At 40.1% G+C, this 26,975-nt stretch overlaps 1 protein-coding gene across 1 annotated transcript in view; it reads right to left on the reverse strand.

Moving 5' to 3' along the window:
• Positions 1–26,975, reverse strand: part of NBAS (NBAS subunit of NRZ tethering complex) — a 341,977-nt gene that overhangs the window by 142,246 nt on the left and 172,756 nt on the right. Inside the window, exons 31-35 of the mRNA XM_069580217.1 lie at positions 26,516–26,628; positions 22,101–22,214; positions 16,511–16,624; positions 13,228–13,385; positions 12,409–12,498 (exon numbers count right to left, since the gene is read on the reverse strand). Coding sequence (XP_069436318.1) covers positions 12,409–12,498; positions 13,228–13,385; positions 16,511–16,624; positions 22,101–22,214; positions 26,516–26,628 — 589 coding nt within the window. The remainder of the gene's footprint in view (positions 1–12,408; positions 12,499–13,227; positions 13,386–16,510; positions 16,625–22,100; positions 22,215–26,515; positions 26,629–26,975) is intronic.

Below are 26,975 nucleotides of genomic sequence, written 5' to 3' on the forward strand. Positions count from 1 at the left end.
TAAAAAAAAAAAAAAAACAAGAAACAAGAAAATATATTTTTGATCTGAAAGATCAACAACATCATTTTTATTCTTCAATAGAGGAAGACTTTGGCTTAAATCTTCAGACATAATAAGGCTAAAATCTTTCTGCAAGTCTACATCTTGGGAGTCACTTTTCCAAAGAGGAGCTGCATCTACAGAACAGACATCTGAGCAAAATAATCATAGCAGCCTAGTGGTGGAAAATGGAGCAGAACAAACTTCCAGAACTGCCCAAACCTGTGCTGTCCAACCTGGCAGCCAGCAGATATACGGGGCGATTGCACTCTGGAAATGCAGCTGCTCTGAACAGGGAAGTGCTGTCAGTGTAAAATACACTGGATTGTAAAGACTTAAGTACCTAAACGAATAAGTAAATAAACTAGCCCACATGTGTATAACCTCAAGGAACAAAATTAGAACTGAATCTACCCTTTCTGGGCTTCCTAGGTAACACTAGTGGTAAAGAACTCACCTGCCAATGCAGGAGACATAACAGATTCGATCCCTGGGTCAGAAAGATTCCCTGGAGGAGGGCATGGCAACCCACTCCAGTATTCTTGCCTGGAGAATTCATAAACAGAGGAGCCTGGTGGGCTACAGGCCATGGGGTCACAAAGAGTCAGACACGACTGAGCCTCGGAAGCGACCTGGCACACATGCACGCCTTGTACCCCTTCTGTCGACAGGCTAAATCAAGAGGAAACCCAGGGAGGCTAAACCTGACATTCTCAGTTTTTCCTCTCAATTTCAGCAACTAGGAAGGCTACGTACCCTCTCCTCTGCATGCCTGTGGGGGTCGGAGGGAAGGGTTTAGGAGACAGAAAGGAAGACTGAAGCTCATTATCAACACGCGTGAAAAGATAAGTAGAAAGACCAACATAGGAAAAAAACACAAATCTCCCTCCAAGAGTAACCATAACGATAGCTGCCACGTCATGGAAGTTTGATATGCGTCAGGGCTTTACAAGGCCCGTTATGTGTATACTGGGTATCAACACTGTGAGGGAGCAGACACACACACACAGCTGTTCCAATGACAGCATTACTAGAAGTCTTTCCTTATTTCTTCACTATTTGAGAAGACGGCAGGAGGCTCATTGCTTCTCCACTTTAGTACCACAGTCGGCTCATCACATTGGACTTAACCGAAGGAAAAAGAGCTGAGTCCTGCTCCTGCACTCCAGAGGCTCCTCTTTTCTAACAGGGTCAGGACCCCAGCCAAGAAGCTTCTACTATTAGGCAGTAGCGTAGATGGTACTGCTAACTCCCTCCCTGCATCGTGGGGCTGCCCTCCACGATGGGCCTGCTTACCCTGGACAGCTCGTCATTGAGTGTGTTCATCTATCGGGGCTACTGAAAGCTTTGGATTCAAGTACATTCTGCTTCTAAGCTTTTGCCCCCAGTAACTCTGCACGGAATAGAACTAGTACTACACACACACACACACACACACACACACGCACACGCACACGCACACACGCACACACGCACACACGCACATCCCTTTCTGAATAACACTGCCAGAAAAAGCTCTTTGTCAGAAATAAATCTCAGAAGGAATTCACAGTAATTAGACATTCTCTCTCTCCCTCCCTCTCTATGTGTGTGTGTATATATATATACACACACAGAGATATAGATATAAATGTGTGTGTACATATGTAAGTATACAATATAGTAAGCATCTCAATTTATGTTCGATTTTATACCTGAAAAAAAACAGAAACCAATCAGAATTCATTCCCCTACTCAGCAAATACTCACTGAGTGACCCCTATTTGATGTCATACTATATTATACTAGTCAATAAGGTGATAAAAACAAGGACACAGCCTCTGCCCTTGGGAGCCTCTGAGCTCCAGAAACTAAAAGGGAGGCAGAGATACAGACAAATCACTATGTCCTCTGCCTAGAGGCACCATCACAGAAAGCTTCACAGAAGAAGTAATATTTCAGCAGGAAAGAATTTCAGGCTTCCGAAGAAGAAATGGTGATTTCAGGTTGTTTAGTTACTAAGTCGTGTCCCACTCCTTGTGGGACCGCATGGATTGTATCCCGCCAGGCTCCTCTGTCCAGGGGATTTCCTGGGACAGACCTCCAGGCTACTACTACTACTAAGTCACTTCAGTCGTGCCCGACTCTGTGCAATCCCACAGATGGCAGCCCACCAGGCTCCCCCGTCCCTGGGATTCTCCAGGCAAGAACACTGGAGTGGGTTGCCATTTCCTTCTGCAAGGGGATCTTCCCAATCCAAGGATCAAACCTGTGCTCCTGCATTGGCAGATGGATTATTTACCACTGAGCCACGAGAAGCACCCATGATTTCAGGTGAAAAGTGAAAGTGAAATTCGCTCAGTCATGTCCTACTGTTTGCGAACCCATGGACCCTAGAGTCCATGGGACTCCAGGCTAGAATACTGGAATGGGTAGCCTTTCCCTCCTCCAGGGGATGTTCCTGGTAAACTTATACAAATAAGAGACATGAAACAACATGGAATATTGGAGGAAACTTGAGTTGATTCAGTGAAGGCATAGAAAAGAATACACCAAGATGAAGATCAGGGCACAGGAAGATCACAGGTAGGCAGAGGCAAGGCCAGAAGAGAGCCACCGACACGACACCGAAGCACCTCCATCATCTCCTGGACAAGAGGACACCCCTGAGGCTTTAACAAAAGGAGCTACCATAACGAGATTTCTGTTTTAGAGATCTTATTCCAGGAGCAGAAATCCATTAGGAGACTGGTAAATTAGTCCAAATTTAAAATAATTAGGGACTCAGGGAATTCCCTGGTGGTCCAGAGGTTAGGACTCTGTGCTTTCACTGCCAAGGGCCTGGGTTTAATCCTTGGTCATGAGGCAAGAGGCAGATGGGACTACCCACCTCCACGCCCCTCAACCCAGGGTAAAGTAAGTAGAGATTCATTCTCTACTGATGGAAATTCCAAGACAAAAATAGCAGGGGAATAAAGGGAGGAAGCTAGACACTGCACAGACCACACATTTCTTGTTCCCGAAGTCAGAAGACCTCCCTAACCACATGTGGGCAGAAAAGACTCCCTGGAGGCCAAAGGGGAGTCATGTCATGGGATGTCCCACCCATATGCCTTTGCGGTAGAATCCATCTTGGCAAAGAGATGCATGTGCCCACATGGGAGGATCCTGAGATAAACCAAGTAAGGACTGTGAAGCAGGCAAATCACAATGACTGGCCAAAGGAAACCTGGAAGAAATGCCCCATGAAAGTAATTCAAACTACCACAAAGGCACGACTCAGCAACTCAGGGACTCTCTCTCTGAGTCTGCCTGTGTCTATTCACAGGTAATGTATTCTTTTTAATCCTAATAAATACTTTACTTGCTTCACTACTTTCTGTCTTTGTGGTAATTCTTTTCTGCAAAGCTGAAGCATCAGGGCCCTTGACACTGACCACTGGCCTAGTGCCTAGGACCTGGTGCTTTTACCACCGCGACCCAGCCCATCTCTGGCTGGGAACCCAAGCCCTGTTCCAAGTGGTTGCAGCCGGAGGCCACCCAAGATCAGTTAGGGAACTAAGATCCCGCAAGCTGCCTTGCATGGCCCAAAAATAAAAAAAGTACAATTAAAAAGATAAAATAATCGGGAACTGAATTAAGGCAGTGATACCGGGAATAGAAGAGGTTTCCATAAGGTATATTTGAAATGCATTTTTAAGTTTAAATGCTTTTATTTGTTTCTTCTAAAGATGAAAAAGGACTGGGGTAAGTCAGATAAGAAGAGAAATTCAAGGATTCTGGATCCAACCATAGAAAAAAGAAAGTGGACAATCTTCAAGTGCCTGTTCAAACCTTCTGCCCATTCTTCTGTTGGTTGTCTTTCTTACTCATTTGCAGTTTTCTGGTTTTTCTTTGTATATTTTGGATACATAGCCCTTATTAGATATATGAATTATGGACATTTTCTATTATCTGCAGATTATATTGTATTATCTTAATGATGTCTTGATTAAAAGATGTTTTTAAACTTCTAAATTAGTTCAATTTATCAGCTTTTAAACTTTATAACTAGTATTTTTTTTTTTGTATGAAGTCTTTTCCTGCTCCAAGGTCACAAAGAAATTCCGTATCTTCCTTGAAATGTGGTATTTTTGCTGTCAGTAAAATCCTGTCAAGAAGATACTCTTCTCCTTCCCACTCACTACATTACATGCCTACTTTTAATATACTTGGCATAATTATGATTTTTCTGTCTTCTCAACTAGATAGTAGCTTTTCAAGGGCAGAGATGATGTTTGTTGATTACTACATGCTCAGGGTATATGAAAATTACTGAAGTATACCTTTTACTGTAGCTATGAATAAGAAGTCTGGTTTTACTGTACCTATGCTTGAAGGAACATTTTCTAAATCTAATATGTTATGCCTACAGCAACTAACTGTTATTCAGATTAGATTTCATGTCACATTTTCAATTCTGGTTCACCTTTAGAATCTCCTTACTCGAGAGGGTTATGGAATGATTTGAATGTTATCAACTAATCCAAGTACAGAAACTAAAAAATATAAACATGATAAGAAATATGGCACTTAAGTATGAAATAACTTCATTCAGGGTCAAATCAAATTCACTGAAAAATAAAAAAAATATAGGCTATAAGACAATTATACCATTTCATAAAATAAACCTAAACTTTACTCTGTTCATATGGATTGGCTAACTCAATACGAAAAATGTAAACATCTAAAACCAAAAAGTAAATGAAATTTCAATGCACAGAAATGTACATGACAAAAGGATTTTCTGTAAGAGATCCCTCCCTTATAAGAATTACAAAAGAGAAAGCAAAATAAAAGGCTCATTTAGACTACAGAAGAAACATTTAATTGGGGAGCAGTCTACCAAGATTAGAGTGTAACCAGAGTCATTAATGAGGAAAATCCTTTTATTTCAACTTCATGTAATAGGGAAAGAAAAAAGAGGTTAGGAAAATTCACTCCTGAAATGATTACTACTGGAAGTTTTTATATTCATAGTTGCATATTGCTAATTAATTTAGAGTGTATAACAGCAGAAACAGATTAATCTCCCAAGCCAAGTCAACAACTCCCAGCATAAAATTTAACATGAAATCTCATTAGCATCAAGTGTAACATAGCTCAAAGGTTAACTTCATAGGCACTAGTAATATTTTTCAAGTCCTACAAGAGACAACATTACCAAACAGGTTCACAAGAACAAGAACAGTTCCACACGTCAAGTCTGGCTTACAGAAACAATTCTTGTTTGTCAATCACTATAGTAAACCTATGCAGGAGCTGCCTTCTCTGGTGTCTGGTATTGTTGTTGTTCAGTCAGTCGCCAAGCCATGTCCAACTCTTTCTGACCTCACAGACTACAGCATGCCAGGACTCCCTATCCCTCTGGTGTCTGGTAATCTGAGGGTTAATTTCTAAAAAACTGGTTTGTCAAGTTCCAACTGAGCTGGTGGTACCCATAACAGAGACTAAGGCTCACAAACAGCTCAAACTGAGCTAAGCCACTACCCTTTCTCTTCCAACATATCTTTAAATAATCAAAAGTACTTCCCTTCACCTAATACTTCATCGTGTCATGTGCATGCATGTGCTCAGTCATGTCTGACACTATGACCCCATGGACTGTATCCTCTGTCCATGGGATTCTCCAGGCAAGAATACTGGAGTGGGTTGCCATTTCCTCCTCCAGAGTATCTTTCCAACCCAGGGGTCGAACCCATGTCTCCTGTGTCTCCTGCACTGCAGGTGGACTCTTTACTACTTGAGCCACTGGGGAAGCCCCATACTTGTAGCAAATTGCATCCTGAACTCAAAATATTAAGAATGGAACTCTTATTACTGGTGATGCTGCTTCTGGAACTGTTTGTCAGAAGAAGCAGTAGAAGAAAGCCCCATGAGGACTCATCACGCTGAAGTCTGACTCTGCTCCAGTTCATCTGCTCATTCAAATGCCAGGCTACAATTTCTTATCTTTGGAAGTCCCGCCCCCTACACATTTCTAAGGCAAGCTGTAAGTGCCTTCCCCAGAAAACTGAATGCAAAACTGAACGTACTCATGCGCGTGAACGTACATGAACACACTAAGTCACAAACAGACACACCAGATTTGACACACTATTTCAGGGGCTTTAGGGACTGAACCCTTCTTGAATCTTCTAGCATTCTTGGATCCAAATTAAGAGAACTGTATTTAGGAAAAACAGAGGTATATTTAGTATATTTTTATTTTTTCATTTTTTAATCAGCACTTAAAGTTATGGAGGACGGACCACAAGAAACAGGAAATTATCTGTCTTTGGAGCCCATATTTTCCATTATATCCCAGGGCAATACAAGCATGAATATGCAAAGATATGTACATAACATGCTCAGTGAAGTTCGGGAAGATGGCACAATCCAAACGCCCAAAAGCAAAGGAAAAGATAAATAATCAAGGCACATGCATCCAATAACCACTATCACACTACGACATAAATGATCTGTATGTAACGACAAAGGCAGATGGTTCAGGAAACATAAGCTTGAAAACCAAAATTCCAAAACATCTTGAAAAAAGAAAATTACTAAGGCAATAATTATGATACAAATCTATTTCAGATGAAATCATTTTAAACTTTAAAATATTAATTTGTGCCTTTGTGCAGCGTAAGATTCAAAATCCTTTAAGAAAGAACAAGATCACACAAAAGAAAAAACAAACATGATCCTATCGAGATCATTTGTGTATACAAACAGGAGATAAAATTCTAAACTCATCTTTCTGCATGTGGATTTTCCTCAACCTTATACTTATCTCATACAAAAAGTGGATCATTATTACCTCTCGATAAATATAAAAGCTAAAACTATAAAACTCTTAGGAAAAAGCACAGGAGTAAATCTTCACAAGTTTGAGCTAGGCACAGATTTCTTTGCTACAACACCCAAAATGCAAGCAATAAAAGAAAAGGTTAATAAAATGGACTTGAGAAACATTATAAGGTTCTGCACTTCAAAAGGCACTATTAAGAAAGTAAAAATCACACACTGACAGAAAAATCTTTTCAAATCGCACATCCAACAACTTGTATCCAAGAGTTTAAAAGCAACAACAAAAACTCTTACGACTTAATAAGGAGTTGACATAACAGTTAAAAAGAAACTGGGAAAATATTCGTAGCCATTTCATCAAAGAAGGTACAGAAATGGCAAGTAAGCACATGAAAAGATGCTCATTATCATTACTTATTTGGAAACACATACCAAAAGGATAAGGAGATACCACATACATTCATAAGAATGGCTTTAACAAAAAGCCAGTCAAGAGTTAAGTATTAGCAAGGATATGAAGAAAGGAGAAACTTAATGATTCCTGGTGCAGCCACTTTGGAAAACAATTTGGCGATGTTTTCCAATATTTAAAGCATATACAGCATATAATGCTTCAGTTCCACTCCCAGATACCTACACAACAAATCAAAACATATTTTCATACAAAGACTTGTATACAAATGTTCATAGCAACATTATTCATTATAGCTAAAAAGTACAGACAACCCAAATGCCCATTAAACTGGTGAAGGGGAAAAGAAAGAGTTGTCCATGGTACTAAAACACAACTGTCAGAAATTTATTTTAATATTTCTAAATAATCCTTTTATACATTCAAAACAGCTCTACGCCAAGCCCTGCCCCCAGTTTGAAGCAATAATTAGTCCAGTCTTATAAATTTGTCGCCACTTAAAATGTTCATAACAAGATTTCCCATAGTGAAGATGATTTTTTAATGGGAACCTTGTATATAATCCATTTTCAACTCTAATTAGATTTATCTGGGGAAAACACTATTGGCTAACTGATATAGCTAACACTAGCTAAACAAAATGTTAATATGCTCTAAGTCATGGAATACTATTATATCTAAAAAACATAATAACCAATATTAGTAAGAAGCTGGAAACTAATTTTGGTATTTACTCATAAATTATGCATTTTATTTAAAAACAAATATCTTGTTCTTGAGAACAACAGCCAATATCTTCAAACTTGTAGGCTCCACTTGTGCACAGCAGTTACATCTTTTACTTTGCTTGGTTATTTAAGTAAAAATTATCATTTTCACAACTGAGTAATGAAAGTCTTGGGCATTAAGCAGATTACATATACAGTCAGCTCTCATTTATGTTATAATTTAATGTGGTTATTACATTTACTGTTAATGTGTAACACACAGCATCTTATAGCTAAGCACCGTATTTTAATCTAATAATAGTAGCTATAATATTCTGAAATGTGCCTCATGAATCAAAGACATGATGTGTTTGAGGGTTTGGATTAGCACTTCGTCAGATCTAGATCTATTAATATTACAGCTTGCTGAAAGAGGAGAAAGGAAGACAGGAAAGCTTTTAAGGTGCTAAAAAAAAAAAATACAAGAATCATTCTGGAAGAATTCCTCTTCCTTGCAAAGTGGATCCTGTGAAGCACTGCTGGCAGTCTCCCGCAGGTACTGAGGACACTGAATGGATCAGGACGTGCCCTGTGGAGACACAGCATGCCCTACTCCAGAGAGGCTACCACGGAGCGTACCACGGAGCCCGGCTGCCACTTTCTAATTCATCAGAGAGCAGGAAATGGAAAACCCAAAGGTCGCAAAAGGCTTCTCGTGGATTTTATAAAGAAGGATGTGGGGATTTCAGAATAAGCTTATAGAGCTGAACTCAGGAGAAACACAGTGCAGCTCTATACTGAATAGAGAAATGATACTCCCCTTACACGGCCAGAACACAACAGGTCCTCAACAGCACCCAGATCACACACATGCGTCTAGCTGGAAATTCCTTCTAGTTTTACTTTCTAATCCATTTTTACCACACACTGATCTTTCTGCAGGGGAGGTTTCCAGTGCAGCTGTATTAAGCATTCCCCACGCACTCACTCTGTGGCAAGCACTCCCTGGAGAGAGCACCAAAGGTAAGCGACACACTTCCAGTCACCATACACACCAAACCGTACCACACACGAGCTAATCCAATGCTATGAGATGTTTGGGGGATGCAGAAGAGGGAACGATGAGGACTCAAGAAAAAACTTGATAAAGACGACGACAGCTTAGGTGAGATCAAGGGGGCAGCAAGATGATCAGAAACCACACAAGAAGGGCAGTACAGGCAGTTGCTGTTGTTCAGTCGCTCAGTCGTGTCCTACCCCCTGTGACCTCATGGACCACGCCAGGCTTCCCTGTCCTTCACTATCTCCTCAACTTTGCTCAAACTCATGTCTATTGATTCAGTAATGCCATCCAACCATCTCATCCTCTGTCATCCCATTCTCCTCCAGCCTTCATTCTTTCCCAGCATCAGGGTCTTTTCTAAGGAGTCAGCTCTTCGCATCAGGTGGCCAAAGTTCTGGAGCTACAGAGAAAACCCTAAATAACACCAAAGCTGTGAGAGAGCCTACTCAGAGAATGGGGTAAGTTCAGCATGAATGGAACACAGCACACGTTTGGAAGGCACGAAAAGAGAGGAGGCTGGAGCAACAGCGAGAGATGTAGCTGAACAAGTGGGAAAAGATCAGAGGATCAAAAGGTCCAAAAACTGGGATAAAGATCTTGTGAAAAGCAAGTCTTCTGCTGGACCTTGAGAAATAGTAAAATATGCCAGATCTGCAGTATAAGATCTGTTCTGAATCCCTGGAGACTTTCCAGACTTTTCCAGAACAGTCTATCCACCATAGACTTTAATGTGCTTTCAGATCCAGGAAGGGAAAACCAAACAGTTTCTAATCAATACAAGTCAAAACATGCCAAAGAAAGAAAGTATCCCCATCACTCCACACCCCTGGAAACTGCTGTGACTTCAATTCAAAGGGAGTGCAACCACAGAAACAAACAAAGTCCTCTGTCTGCAGCACTGATGGTGGAACACCATCCTCTTCTGAGCATCGCACCTTCTAGAACTGAGATGTCCACTCGGGTACCCAGCAGCTTTATGTGGCTAGTAAAATTAACCTAAATAAAATTAAACAAAATTTAAATTTTGATTCCTTAGTTGCACTACCTATGTATTTCACGTACTTAGCAGCTGTATGTGACTAGTTGCTGCCATACTGGACAATGTAGATATATAGAATATTCCCCTCACTGTAGAAAAGTCTATCGATCACTGCTGTCTTGGAGTTACCATTTATAGGAGAAAGGGAAGAAAAATCCTTAAGGGACACAGGTCACCTTACAAACTTTTTGGAGATCCTGAGATCACTTGGTACTGAACTGAGGATACCCATGTGTACTCAATAGGCAGCTGCCAAACAGAAGTTTAATATAAAAGAAAGAATTATGGAAATGAAGTAATTGTGTATATTTGACTGTAGGCAAAATCTAAATATTCTTGTCCTAACTCTATCAATAGACTCCACAGATGAAGCTTTAAACCAGACTTCTAAAAGAACTACAAGGTATACAACTACAAATGAATTCGACAAGATGGTTACAGTCAATTTATAAAGACATGGTATATACACACACAATGGATGGTACTCAGCCATAAAAAAGAATGAAATTTTGCCATCTGCAATAACATGGATGAACTTGGAAGGTGCTGTGTTAAATGACATGTCAGACAGAGAAGGACAAATACTGTATGAAATCACCTATATGTGGAATATAAAAAATACAACATACTAGTGAATATAACAAAAGGAAACAGAGTTACAGGTACACAGAACAAATCAGTGGTTATGAGTGAGGGAAGGGGAGGTGGGAGGGGCAAAATAGAGGTAATGGATTAAGAGATTAAAAACTATTAGGTATAAAATAAATAAGCTACAAAGACAGACTGTATAGCACCAGGAATGTAGTCAACATTACAATACCTATAAACAGAGTATGGCCTTTAAAAACTGTGAATCAACGTATGGAGATATAAAGCAAACAAAACACAAAAAGTAGATAAAAACAAAAAAAGGAGCCAAGATATAGCTCACTTATCACAACAGATGTCTTCTAAAATAGTTGCTAGGAAAATGAATGACATTTTACACTTTAAAAGTAAAGCTTACCATTTAAAGGAATCCTGTGGAAACCAATCTATAAAGATGATTATCATCTCTTTATCTAGTTAGACTACCTACTGTTTTTGACCTAAAAAAAAACAAAAAACAAACGCCTCTTCTGTGTTGCCAGAAATAGTCATAAGAAGTTAAATTCCAGGGAGCAAAGGTTAAACAGCTAAAGAGGTATTGGTGAGTACACACCTCCTCCTTCCTTTCCCAGGACCAGCTCTCCTGAGATTCATACATATTAATACTTAATGACTCCAGACAAATTTTATTCGTAAGAATTTCAATGAGGAAAGAGAAAAAGGACTAAAATTCAACAGAAAATGGACAAGGGAATTGAACTAGGAACCTCACAAAAGAGGCTCCCTCCTAAAATAAGTGCGTCTCACCAGCAACCAGAAAAATGCAAATCAAAAGCATAAACAGGTATCTCAAAACACTTAAGAGGTAAAGTTTCGACAACTACCAATGCCAAAGCAGTTGGCACTACCTGGATGGCAGCAAATGGCAATCCCAGACACGGCTGCTGAGTGTGCAATGGGTAAAAACCATTCAAGAGAATCATCAGGGACTATCAACTGAGGTTGAACAAACACACCTACCTGATAACACGCACCTCCAAGTCTGTACATGTGCACTAGGAACACTACAGACTGACGATATAGCATTATTTCAGTACCAAAATTGAAAATAAACCAGCGTCAGTCAGTATTAGAAAGGATAAACTGGAATGTATGCGTATAGCAATTAATCTCTATACAGCAGTAACAATGATATCAACTGCAATACTTACAACAGCATGGGTAAACCTCACAAATGTAATATTGAATGTAATTATTTCTATACAGTGCAAAAACAGCTAAAGTTAAACTACCACTCTGGGATGGGTGTTATAGGTTTTTAAATTACTTTAAAAAAGAACAAAACACACATGGATCTAGTTATCACGATGAGTCAGGATCTCCGGAAGGACAGCAAAGAGTTAGAAGGGTGTGGAAGGCTTATCATGAGCTATTTCTTTATCTGTGTGATAGGTTCCTGAATGTTTTCTTTATGATACTTTATTAAGATGGACATCTTTATTTTATATTTTTTTCCATATGAATCCAGGAGTTGGTGATGGACAGGGAGGCCTGGCCTGCTGCCTTCCATGGGGTCGCAAAGAGTTGGACACGACTGAGCGACTGAACTGAACTGATATGAATGCTCTATTTCACACAGACACACAAAGCTTAGAAGAACAGTCTACACACACCACACACACAGTGCGAGATAATTGTTGCATTCCTCTCACAGGCACCTTTCAAACTCCTCCCTCTCACCCAGACTCACCTCTTGCAGTGCTTTACTCATCAATGGTGACATATTGATACTCTCCCCTCCTTCTGGATGGATTTGAAAATTCACTCTTTGATAAAGAATCTGAAAAAGAACACTATATATTATAATAGAACTGTTTTTAAATTTGCCTCATTTTACAATGTAGACCTGAAATTCAAAAAGCATTCTTTCGGGGGGTAGGGGGGGTGGAATGCTGTCTCCTGGTGGTAACAGGCTTACTTCAGGGCTTCATGAACACCTTCCCAAGGATGCAACCACGGTTTCAAGAGCAGAATTAACTGTGGAAAACCTGATATACAATGTAATGAATGACCAGGAGATGAAAATGTGAATTCCAGAATTCTTTACATGCGTTTCACAACTGGCGTAACAACTCCCTGATGCAGATCTAGCCTGTGAATTTTAGGAAACTGGGCTTCTCTCCAACCAAAGCCCACACCCTGCTATTTTCAAAGAGCTTCTAAGGGGATGATGCCACCACTGTTTAACTCACATGGTTTCCAGTATCATACACAGGACCTCCTCTTATATATTTTGTTCTTGACAATACTAATGTTCCCCATTATATTCAATAATTTGTTTCCTAATACTATTCTCTTATTTCTCATACCTGTAGCTTTTCTTTACTGGAATAAAACCAACAACACTATTTTATAGCCGAATATCTTCAACTTTGTAAGTAACAAACTATTTTTCCCATAAATTAAAATTTTCATATGATTGGAAAAAAAAAGAGCACAAACCTAAGATCCACAGACCCAACAAAATACACCTGATACAGTTCAGGATTTACTTTATTGGGAGACTTACTTCTGTCTTCAGAGAGCTGCTGGCAGCCAAGAGAAGTTCAATGCTGCTGGGAGGGCAATGTGTCAGAGCAAAAGCCATGAGCTCTTGCCTAGTGGCCAAGTCCTGGTAACCTTCTGATTGTCCTAACTGGCTACAAACATCCCAGCTTTTAGAGTAACCTGAAAAATGGGCAAGAAAAAACTGATTTTCACTAGAAGAAAAAAATTTTCAATCCAACTTGAAAAATTTAACAGCTTTTTACTGAGGTCTTATGTTACCAAAGCAAAGTCAGCCATAGTGATATGTATCATTGTATAAGCAGAAATACATAATGATCTAAAATAGAAAAGAAACATTAGGTGATGTTATCCAGAAAGTTCAGCAACGCTCCAGATAAGTTTTCCCGATAAACTACGTTAAATTTCAGATGAAAATGACTACAAATAATCAACCTGGCAATGACTACAGGTAATTTACTACGATTTGATGTTGAGTAAAAACAACTGAGTATCTGAATTCAGAAAGACCTGAGTGCGGCCGAAGCACTGCGTGAACTTGTGAAAGGAACAAACGTCATCATCCCTCACCACTGCAAAAAAAAAAAAAGGTAATTGTAATTCTTCTTTCCCTTGGTTGTAAAGTGAAAATGAAAGTCACTCAGTTTTATCCAACTCTGTGCAACTCCAAGGACTGTACAGTCCATGGAATTCTCCAAGCCACAATACTGGAGTGGATAGCTGTTCCCTTCTCCAGGGGATCTTCCCATCCCAGGAATTGAACCCAGGTCTCCCTCATTGCAGGCAGATTCTTTACCATCTGAGCCACCAAGAAAGGTTGTTAAGGCAAGATTGTAAAGATTAAACAATCTTTGTTTTAAAACAAACTACTTAAAAGCAGTTTAATTATTGTGGAAAGCTACAAAGAATCATCCACTTCACAGATGAAGACAGAGATCCAGTTCAGTTCAGTTCAGTCACTCAGTCGTGTCCAACTCTTTGCAACTCCATGAATCGCAGCACGCTAGGCCTCCCTGTCCATCACCAACTTCCGGAGTTCACTCAGACTCACATCCATTGAGTCAGTGATGCCATCCAGCCATCTCATCCTCTTCATCCCCTTCTCCTCCTGCCCCCAATCCCTCCCAGCATCAGAGTCTTTTCCAATGAGTCAACTCTTCTCATCAAGTGGCCAAAGTACTGGAGTTTCAGTGTTAGCATCATTCCTTCCAAAGAAATAACGGGGCTGATCTCCTTGCAGTCCAAGGAACTCTCAAGAGTCTTCTCCAACACCACAGTTCAAAAGCATCAATTCTTTAGCACTCAGCTTTCTTCACAGTCCAACTCTCACATCATACATGACCACAGGAAAAACCATAGTCTTGACTAGACGGACCTTAGTCGGCAAAGTAATGTCTCTGCTTTTGAATATGCTATCTACGTTGGTCATAACTTTTCTTCCAAGGAGTAAGCGTCTTTTAATTTCATGGTTGCAGTCACCATCTGCAGTGATTTTGGAGCCTCCCAAGTCTGACACTGTTTCCACTGTTTCTCCATCTATTTCCCATGAAGTGATGGGACCGGATGCCATGATCTTTGTTTTCTGAATGTTGAGCTTTAAGCCAACTTTTTCACTCTCCACTTTCACTTTCATCAAGAGGCATTTTAGTTCCTCTTCACTTTCTGCCATAAGGGTGGTGTCATTTGCATATCTTAGGTTACTGATATTTCTCTCAGCAATCTTGATTCCAGCTTGCTTCTTCCAGTCCAGCGTTTCTCATGATGTACAGGGACAGTACCAAAAATACAGTCCGAGTCTGACTCTCAGCAGAGGGATTTTCCTCCTTATTTGAAGGAGATTCAGTTAGAAAGTAGGTCTTATCTCTAAGTACAAAGCCCTTGGCCCAGGATAATTTCTCTAAATACACAAAGTCAGAATTAATCCAAGTACTATCCTTATAGGAATAGATCTAATACAAAGCTAAGTAAATGACAGTAAATTAAGACAATGATTTTCCAGAATACCATAACTATTCTGGACTGAACAGTGCACAATCACTAGGTTAATATTTGACAGTTTTTTCATGAAACCAGTTTTCCAATGCTGAGGTTATAAAGTGTTAAGCTTTTTCCCAGTTTTCAACATTTTCACAGATGTATCGCCAAACTGTCCCCTTGACCAAACTTCACTCAGGCTTCTCTGAGTCCTCTTCTCAACGAGGCCTCTACCTTGGCCCAGCCTTTGCTGAACGTGTTATAACCCAGTTTCAGTCAAGAATCCTGCCAAGTCAGTTTAAAGAGAATCTCTCACCCTTTGTATCTGATCACCCTGGCCTACCACCAGTAAGTCGGTTTAGTACAAATGCCTCTATCCCGGATGTCTCATCACTGTCATTTTTCAACCATTGTTGATCCCCTCAACCTGATCCTCGGTGATAAATTCCCAGCTGTCTTTTCTGTATTTGGAGTTGAGCCTGATTTCTCTCCCGTTACGGAAGTCCTGAATAAAGTCTTCCTTACCATTTTTAACAAGTGTCAGAATAATCATTTCTTTTACCAGTATACAGCAAGTTTACAAACCATCAGTGTGCAACACCAGGAGGTATCACACAGTGAAGCACTGCATTGCTAGCCGTGCAGAGATACGCACAGGCAGTAGGTAAACAGCTGAGCGTGCCTGAGTTTCCACACACTCAGGCACAACTACAAAAAGCAGACCATTTAGCCCAGAGCCTATGAAAAACCTTACTGGCTACTCCTCTGGGAAATGTGCTCTTTCACAGAGAAATTATTCCACAATAACAACTGCTTATCCTCCAGAGACTTGAGTTATAATTTCAATATCAGCGGCAAGCTACTTCCCAACTGCTCAAATTCAAAAAGCATTTTGTGACCTTTTAAAGAAATTAAAGGATAGAAAAACTAACAATGTAGTCACAAATTACAAAGATACTTCAAATTTGAAGTTTTTCTTTTATATGACAAATACATAAAATATTTACATAATATATTTTGTAATATTTTAAAATTAAAATATTTTACATAAAATTGCTATTAAAATTATGAGCCTGCTTTTAATACAGAATGGAAAGCAACCATATCCCAGATAAAACATAACCCCTTGAGCCCATTAAAGTATTTACATTAATATACAAGCACATGGAATACCTACTTATCAGTGCTCACAAAACATCTCCCAAGGCTTATGAACACAGTGTGGCTGGCTTACCAATTAGACCAAGTGTTTCAAAAGAGACCTCTTCCATGAGAGAGAACATGAGCAAAGTGTCAAGTGGTGTCTACTTCACCTGTAGCCATCAGCTCCTGACAATGCACATTGGCAGCTTTGTAGTCATGGAAACGCAGTGCCTGCTCCACTAGAAGGATGAGAACCTGTCCACGCCTTTCTTCTGGGTCTTCACCTGTAAACACATGCAAACAACTTACTGTTTGGGGCAGTATCGACTGATAGAGGAGTTCCTTATCTCTATCTTTCTAATTAATTCTCAAAGGAAAAACAGAGATTAGATTTTTATAAGACAACAGGACAAAAGGTCAAGGCCACTTAGACCTTTCAATCTGGTTATTAATCCTGAAATTATTGCTCAGTCTCCAAAGTAATCAATGATTAATATTGGCCCCATACAAAATATAAATTGGTACAACCATTATGGAGAACAGTACAGAGGTTCCTTAAAAAGGTAAAAATAAAACTATCATATGATCCGTCAGTCCCACTGCTGGACATGTATCCAGAGAAACCCATAAACCAAAAGGCTGCCTGCACCCCCATGTTCACTGCGGCACTGTCTACAATAGCCAAGACATGGAAGCAACCTAAACGTCCATCAACAGAGGAATGGATAAAGAAGATGTGGGACACAGATACACGGGCATATTACTCAGCCATAAAAGAGCATGAAATAGTGCCATTTGCAGCAACATGGATGGACCTAGAAATCATCACAGTGAGTGAAGTGAGACAAGGACAAATACATTATGATATCACGCAGACATGGAATCCAATTTTTTTAAAAAAGAAATGAAATTATTACAGAACAAAAACAGACTAACATAACAAAAACAAACTTGGTGGGGAGGGATAAATGAGAAACTTGAGATGAACACATACACACTATTATATACAAGATACATAACCAACAAGGACCTACTTTATGGCAAATGAAACTCTACTCAATATTCTGTGATAATCTATATGAGAAAAAAAATCTAAAAAAGAATGAATATATGTACATTTATAACCAGATCACTTCACTGTACACTAATACAACACTATAAATCTGTGATACTCCAGTAAAATACAGATATACCAGCCCCAGACCAGCCATTCCAACGTAGGTAGGTAAAGGAAAAGTTTTTCTCCAAATAGGGAATTTAAACATTTTCCCTATTTATTCTAGTATTTGAATGCTCTAATTCTAATCAATAATGACAAATAAAAAGACAAAAACCATAAATACAAAGTAAAATGGATTTAAACTTAATAGTTTCATTGTGAGAAAGTTAGTTTGTATATCAGGTGATCTGAGCAGGTGGCTAAAAGAAAAAACACACTTGAAAACAATGATTCTGGAAAAGTCCTACAAAGAAAATCAAGTTCACAGGGAGAAGAGCCAGCAGTACAACCAGACTAGAAATCGACTAAAGAAAATGGTCTAAATGTTTAGTTTGAAGAAAATACTAGCAGTAGTAGGACAAAACCTTGAATATATGAAATATAATTTAAACTATGTCCACAAATTCTTTGGTACACCCTTCTAAAGATGGAGCTTACTGCTTCTCCCCTTGAATGGGGATGGCTAGTGATTTATTTCTAACAGAATAAGCTGTAAACGATGGTGTCTGACTGCCAAGAGGAGGTTGTAAAAAAACACTATAGGCTCTGCCCTGGTCTCTGGATCAATTGCTCCAGGAGAAAGCCAGGAGTCGCCTTGTTTAGAGAATGCCCGAGAAACCTCATGGAGAGCTCCCTGGGGCAAGAGGCTGAGGGTCTGACAACCAGCCAGAGGGTAATGCAGGCCTGTTCCAACAGCTGTGGAAGCCATCTCAGGCTCACCCAAGCCCAGTCAACTTCAAGCAGAGCCTATAAGTATTTCCCTTGAACTTGGGAGGGCCTGTGTGACTGCTTCCATGAATAAGACACAATAGAGATGAAGCTGCCCAAATTCCAAAGCTAAATTACAGCAAAATGACATGAAACTTTTGCTGGTTTCTCTTATATGCAGAGTACATCATGAGAAACGCTGGGCTGGAAGAAGCACAAGCTGGAATCAAGATTGCCGGGAGAAATATCAATAACCTCAGATATGCAGAGGACACCACCCTTATGGTAGAAAGTGAAGAGGAACTAAAATGCCTCTTGATGAAACTGAAAGAGGAGAGTAAAAAAGTTGGCTTAAAGCTCAACATTCAGAAAACTAAGATCATGGCATCTGGTCCCATCACTTCATGGGAAACAGATGGGCAAACAGTGGAAACAGTGTCAGACTTTATTTTGGGGGGCTCCAAAATCACTGCAGATGGTGACTGCAGTCATGAAATTAAAAGATGCTTACTCCTTGGAAGGAAATTTATGACAATCCTAGATAGCATATTAAAAAGCAGAGACATTATTGTGCCAAAAAAGGTCCATCTAGTCAAGGCTATGGTTTTTCCAATGGTCATGTATGGATGTGAAAGTTGGACTGTGAAGAAAGCTGAGCGCCGAAGAATTGATGCTTTTGATCTGCAGTATTAGAGAAGACTCTTGAGAGTCCCTTGGACTGCAAGGAGATCCAACCAGTCCATCCTAGAGCAGATCAGTCCTGGGTATTCATTGGAAAGACTGATGCTAAAGCTGTAACTCCAATACTCTGGCCACCTCATGCAAAGAGTTGACTCATTGGAAAAGCCTCTGATGCTGGGAGGGATTGGGGGCAGGAGGAGAATAGGACGACAGTGGATGAGATGGCTGGATGGCATCACCGAATCAATGGAGATGTGTTTGGGTAGACTCTGGGAGTTGGTGATGGACAGGGAGGCCTGGCGTGCTGCGATTCATGGGTCACAAAGAGTCAGACACGACTGAGCGACTGAACTGAACTGAACTTGGGATACTGGCTCTGGGAGCCCTCAGCCACCACATAAGAAATCCAGGTAGTCCGACAACAAAATAAGGAAGGATGGTAAGGACAAATCACATAGAGAAGAGAAAGCCTGAGCTACTCCAGCCCCCAGCTTTTTCAATCTTCTCAGCCCAGGTGCCAGACATGTGAACAAAGCAGTCTTTGAGATGAGCACAGCCCTAACCGCAATATCTGACTGCAGTTTCGTAAAAGACCCTGAACTGCCCGGTCAACTTTCAGAACTGGGAGAGATCAGAGGACATGACTGTTGTTATTTTAAGCTGCTAGGTTTCGGGGTGGTTTGTAAAGCAGCAATAAATAACCGCAGCATTCTGTAAGCTTCAGATACATGTTACCTGCCTGTGATCCCTTTTTTAACACCACTCCGCCCCCAGCTAAATATTACAGTTGTCTTTCAGATTCTCTAACATCTGTTTACAGAAGCCATGGACTACCCTCATACCCCATGATGCAACATAGTTCTCTGCTTCTGCAGCCCTCTAAGATGCTAAATTCCCAGAGGGCAGCAGGTATGTAACAGAACTCTGTATCCAAAGTACCTGACAAAGTGGTATTACTTTCCTCTCTGGGGCCTCTATTTCCCCAGAATGCCAGTAAGGAGAGCCTGCAGTGAACAGCAGAAGAGCCAGTGTGTTAAAAGGGCACAGAAGGGAGCTGGCACACAGCAGTCACCAATACACGGTAGCTATTATGTGCACTCAGGGGGCTCACAATAAAAGCTCCACTTTGAATGAAATATGGATACTAGTCTTCTCTTTTAATGATACTGGACTGAAGTTATAACACAGATTCCACATTCAAGTTTGTGAAACAGAGGTGGTCAAGTTGAGATGGTTCCAAATAGGAGAACGAAAATAGCTGCAACAAAGAAAAGCGATTTGAACACCAGGTGTTCCACACAAATGTACTCGGCAGGACTGAAGAGTAATGTTCATACCATTAAAAATGCAGGCCTACCTTGATCACTGATATTCCTATTTTTAGGTCAGTGTCACAGGGATAAAAATGGAAATTAACAATAGTAGGCGGTACATGGAAAATGTAGACAGCATCCCTGACTGCTTCATTAGTGTCTATGAACTGGATCCTTATGAAATTCTTCCCTGATGATCAGAGTGCTTTCAAGTTTACAAAGTGCTTTCGTATGCATTAACTCATGTGAGTCTCATAACCTAGACTTAAAGCAGGGGGTGTCACTCCTACTTCCCAGAAGCTAAAGCTTAAGTCATTTAGCAAATGAATAGGTGAGTAAGGACGGGACCAGTCTTCAGACCCCACATTCAACTTCTCTGCAGCCTTCCAAGATACTTCCTGATGGCTGCCTGGCCCCCAAGGTATACCTGAACACATCTCCAAGGCCAGGGGTAAAAATGCTAGTGTTATGCTTTCAGAAAAGGACATCTGACACAACTATAAAGCCTTAAGAAGAAGAGTTCTATTTAGATTTTAAAACATAAATGTGTCTACCAAATATACATATACATATATATATTTACTTAAAGCTCAAAATATAAACAAAATCCTCTTTACATTTTTTAAGCTAAACATGGAATTTAACCCCATTTTAACTAAAAACAATTTCTGGGGTTAAAAGCATCTTCAGGCAGGACTAGATCTTGAGGCATGTAGGCTGCCACTGGGGGGTTTTCCTTTTCTCTCTTAAATGGAGTCATTTTCAGAAAACTGATCAGACAAATGACTGCCAGCATCCCCAAAGCTGTATCCTTACGAATTTAATTTAGAAAAGAAGAATGTGCCTCTGTCTTCCTGTGTTTATATATCAAACGTCAGGAAAGATTTTGATTGGTTTGTCTTGAGTCGCACGGTCATCTCTGCACTGGCAGGTGGACAGAAGGTACTGGCAGGACGACAGTGCCAATCACTGTGGCAAAGCATGTTGACTGGCAAGTCTCCTGGGGTCACATGGGCTGGGAGAGGGACGGGGTCCCAAAGAAAGACCACTTAGCAAACCAACAGACATGTCCAGTATAGACAGCTGGTGTTTCGAATCAGTAGGCGGGCTCATGTTCATTCTTTTAGTTGAAATGGGAAGGTATCTGTCACAAAATTGTGCTGGATTTGAAAATCTTAAGCTGCACACTTTAAAATCTATTTAAGAAGATGAGGACGCACTTGAAGATGTCCATCAGGTGGGATACACGTTGGATGAGTCAAAAATACAAAAGAAAAATGTTAAAAGACTGGTAAGCACGACAGTGTGACACATGAAGTCTAGACTCAGAAATGCTCTGTTACTTCACCCTGCTGAGCAAGACCCTTAACTTCTCTGACCTTCAATTCCCTCATAAAACAGGAAGAAAACATCAACATCATTTAACAGAAAATGAAATAAGATAATGCATGTGAAAACCTGGCCAAACAGTAAATGCACAAATTTTTCTAAGTAATTATTCAGGTTCAAAAATATTATACCAAATGTGGAAACGGAAGGTGAACTAGCTGAGCTGGCTTGCCCTACTTTTTAAGTTTTCTGGTTATAAACGGTAACTCTGACTTCTGTTTCTGACCCTGCATGACCATGGAACCCCAAATAAGTCTGCCTTCATTTAGAAGACAGAGGTCCAAGCAGCTCAACACAGGAACACATTTTTATAACATGCCAATCTTGCTGGAAAAGACAAAATCTTGCTGAAAAGCAGCTCCTCTCACACCTAGTAGTGCACATTCCAGTGTTTTCCTAGGATGATGCACAGAATAACACAGATTCTGCAGTTAAGCATTCAAAACTTACCTGCTACCCTCAGCAGCTCAGCAAGGCCCAGCAGCTTGGTGGACTGCTTGTAACACATGGGGGACTGGCAAATACACTCCTTGATGAGGCCGATCCGATCAGAGCACAAGCGCACTACAAAGAAAGACACACTGATGACTTGTGACCAGGGACACAACAAAGGTATGACGACCTTCCTAATTTAAGGCAAATGAACAAAATGAAAACAGTGTGTACCCCCAGATCAATACGAATTAAGTAAAAGACAATTTAAAAAAATAATAAAGTTATTGTTGATTCTGAATAAATAACGTACATTAAAGATCCTTTATCACCAAAGTTCTGAAATACAGCAAGTGAACTGACATTCTGAAATTAAGAGAGAAGTGCTGCATTGTCAAATCAGGACTAACGGAAAATTTTAAAGACAGTGGTATTTGTCTTTGAAAATTTCATATACTTCCTTGTACACCTGTTTGCCCACCATACCTCAGCTTCCCCAAATCCATTCCAAATTCCAAATATCCACTTTCTGCCTCCACCACATCACTTCAGTTGGGACAGTAAAAGTCCTTGAAGCACTCACTGGTCCAATTTATATAAATGACATAAAGGAGAAAGGTAGGAGCTTTTCTTTGGAACAGGCTTTTGGAGGAAGGGTAAATTTTTATTGGGATTAAATTTCAGACTTTCAGAAAGGTTGCAAGAATGATACAAAGAATTCCTCTAAATAGTTTTCGCCAAGATTAACCCAGAATTTTCAGTATTCAAGATATAACTTTCAGGACTGTCTAGGGAATATTTTACTATTATCTCCATCTGAGGTAGGTCAAGTTCAAAGCCATTAAGTTGACACAGATCACATAGGTCAAAGTGGGCTGAATCAGAATCTAAACACAAGAAGACAAAATCACAACTGTATGCAATGCCTAGCAGGGTGTTAGTCCCTCAAAGTCAAGAGGTACCCTTTCATTATGCTGGTTGCTAGAATAAATGTGCCTAAATTAATTTTTATTGAATGTAAGGAAAGGAGCATGGAGAGAGGAGAAGGAAGGGACAGGAGTGGAGGGAAAGAGGGAGAAGGCAAAAGAGGGTAAGACCACTCTAATTCTGCCAGCATTAAGAGGAACTCCAAGGAAAATCATAAAATGACAGCTGATACTTACAGAGCTCTTACTATATCCCAAACACTGTAAACGTAACAGACTTAATCTTTATAAGAAATTCGATAAGATGCTTATTAATACACTCATTCAGTAAACAAGAAAAGTTAAATACAAAGAAAAGTTAAGAAGAGTGTCTAGTTATTCAGCAATACGTGAAAAAGTGGGTTTCCCTTGTGGCTCAGATGGTAAAGAATCGGCCTGCAATGCAAGGGACCCAGGTTCGATCCCTGGGTCAGGATTATCCGCTGGAGGAGGAAATGGCAACTCACCCCAGTATTCCTGCCTGGAAAATCCCATGGACAGAGGAACCTGGCAGGCTACAGTCCATGGGGTGGCAAAGAGTCAGACACAACTGAGTGACTAACCCTAACGGACCTAAGGCTGGGCTTAACACAACACTCTTAAGTCTGGAAAATCAATGGACTCTATTGTAGAAAGAACACAGAGATAACTGAAATATCTTAAATTGGTTCACTTGAATATAAGAATACTTTGGCCACCTCATGCAAAGAGTTGACTCACTGGAAAAGACTCTGATGCTGGGAGGGATTAGGGGCAGGAGGAGAAGGGGACGACAGAGGATGAGATGGCTGGATGGCATCACTGACACAATGGATGTGAATCTGAGTGAACTCCGGGAGTTGGCGATGGACAGGGAGACCTGGCATGCTGCGATTCACGGGGTCGTGAAGAGTCAGACACGACTGAGCGACTGAACTGAACTGAATACAACATAGACACCCAAGATAGAAGGAAAAGTGCACACAAACACATCACAGGTGACCCTTACATAAGGAATCATTTTTATACATTTCTGATCCTGTTTTCTATTAACTCATGCATTATATCTAGCAACACTAGCCTTCACCGCTGGAAACATCAACTCTGATAGTGTAGGCAAAGAAGGGCATCAAAACAAAGCAAAGTGTACTATTGTACACTGGCTACAATAAAGAAAAATAGCCGGATCATAAGTCTTTAAATATCAAGTTATTCTGTTGATCCAGTATTACTGATGAACATGAAAACAGCTTAAACCTAAGCTGCACCTGTGGCATAAATACAACAAACCGTACAGAAAAGGAATATTCCATCTCCACATCCAGGAGTCATTCTAATAGGAAACTCCAAATCAATATATAAACTGAAAAGCTGTCAGGACATGAAAGCAACATATTTCTTAAGACTCTCCTCAGTCAGGAAGTTTCTCAGTGAGGTGGCAGGTTTGGTTGAAAATATTTAAATCCATCAGCTGATTTGTAAACATTGCTAATTGAGTACCACAGAAAAATCAGAGCTCAATATAACTTTCAAACTTCAGTAGCATTTGGGAATCCATTTTTTTTTTGGTGTTGTATCAATCTGCCTGGATTAAATAACTAGCTAAAAGATACATACAGAGTCAAAGCTATAATGGCCTGACCTAACAAGAGATACAAGAAGGACAAAAGTTTCATACTACTTTGGACTCTCTCATGATTGAAATCTTCAATTAAAAATATACGTATTGGGGAAGTGGTTAATGATTTAAGACATTTGGGAATAAACTAAAAATGCTTGCTGGTAACTCTGATTGATCCTCACAATTTAAAGAAGGTTTGAGCTCAAAAATTAAATGAATGGTATAAGTGAATAGACTTTTCTAGCGATTTAACAATCACCTTGAATATGCCTATTTAAGATGCTGCAGGATACTTAAAATCACATACTTATTACTTTCAAACAATAATCAAGATAATAGTAATACCACCTTTAAAAAATCTTAGATTTTTGTCTGACAAGCAGAACTTTCATTTTTAGTAAAACTACAGTGGAAACCCACACGAGAATGTCTCCACTGGCTGACATTCCCTAAGATCCATCTGACTCAAATAATCTCAGAGGATAAACACACCAAGGAACCTGTAACAGACTATCATTGATCAATGATATTAGAAGTTTTTTTTTAAAAAAAACAAACACCAGAGACACAATTCCAGTGAAAATTTATCAAAAACCAGAGATGAGAAGAACCTAGCAAAACCTCTCCTACTTCCAATTCTGAACATTTCCAGAGTTAGAATACAGATGAGAGCCCTTTGCTGTACACCTGAAACTAACACAACACTGCCAGTCAATTACACTTCAATAAAAAAATTAAAAATCTTTTTTAAGAATAAAGATCAGAGATTACACGGAAACTAGCCAAGCATACCGCGAATCACCAAACACACTCACTTCATTTAGGGCACTGAGGTGCAGGGTTTGAAGCCACAGAAAATCTCTCTCCTGCTTATCAGGTGAGGTTCAGGACACTGGGAGATGCCCACTGTCCCAAAAGGACAGATGACTTGTTTGGGCTGGTACTAATTAAGATCCGTCTAGTCAAGGCTATGGTTTTTCCAGTGGTCATGTATGGATGTGAGAGTTGGACTGTGAAGAAGGCTGAGCACCGAAGAATTGATGCTTTTGAACTGTGGTGTTGGAGAAGACTCTGAGAGTCCCTTGGACAGCAAGGAGATTCAACCAGTCCATTCTGAAGGAGATCAACCCTGAGATTTCTTTGGAAGGAATGATGCTAAAGCTGAAAGTCCAGTACTTTCGCCACCTCATGCGAAGAGTTGAGTCATTGGAAAAGACTTTGATGCTGGGAGGGATTGGGGGCAGGAGAAGAAGGGGACGACACAGAATGAGATGGCTGGATGGCATCACGGACTCGATGGACGTGAGTCTGAGTGAACTCCGGGAGTTCGTGATGGACAGGGAGGCCTGGAGTGCTGCGATTCATGGGGTCTCAAAGAGTCGGACACGACTGAGCGACTGAACTGAACTGAACTGAATCGAACTGAATCTGACTTCCACCTTTAGGTAAAAGAACTTGAGCAGTGCTAACATACTGTTAGTAATTTAACTAAACAACAATTTCCTGTCATTCCCTCTGTTAAAAAAAATACGGATTCAATTAAAGAATATTCTACAGTAAGCATAAGAAGAAATAAACTATTATCATTTAGAGCTACTTCTAAATTACACAACTGAAACAAATAAATTTCAATCCAAAACTGATGTAAACATGAAACTCTCACCTGTAATCCCCAATTTCTCTTTTTGCTGTTATCCAACAGCCTCACTGCTATACTAATGTCACTGAAAAATGGGACAGAGGGCAGAACCTATTGCTAATGGATTAAATGACCAAAAGTACTCTTTATTTCGACACCTAAACAGGAATACTAGTGAATTTATGCAAAATAAGCTAATAAAAGTGCAACACTTAAGTAGAAAACTCACCTTGCAAAGGCAAGATCTTCACCCCAAATTCTTCAAGGCACCCCAGGGCCTGGATAAGATCGAGCTCCTCTTGAATGGCAGGAGGTCGATCTGTTATCAGCTGTAAACAGCACCTAGGACAAAATCATTTTTAAAGTGGAAAAGTAGCATATGTTCAGCTAAACTGCCCTTCTATGATCGACAACACAGAGATCCAACACATTTATCAGACAGCAACTTCCTTCCAGGTATTCTGCTAGAGGCTTCCTGATCTCTTACTTAATCCTCACAGCAAGCCTGTGAGACAGAGAAATATCACCACTTGCTTTGCAAGGAAGCCAAAACTGAAGCTCAGATGTGAGCGATTTGCGCAGGTTACAGCTCGTAAGGTATCAGAGGATAAAGCAAGATAGGTTAGCTCTGGGCTTAGTGCTCTGTTTACTGTTAACCTCAAAGATAATGATGATATAAAAAGGATTAA

This window comes from Ovis canadensis, chromosome 3 (assembly GCF_042477335.2).
Source record: "Ovis canadensis isolate MfBH-ARS-UI-01 breed Bighorn chromosome 3, ARS-UI_OviCan_v2, whole genome shotgun sequence".
Classification (NCBI taxonomy): Eukaryota; Metazoa; Chordata; class Mammalia; order Artiodactyla; family Bovidae; genus Ovis; species Ovis canadensis.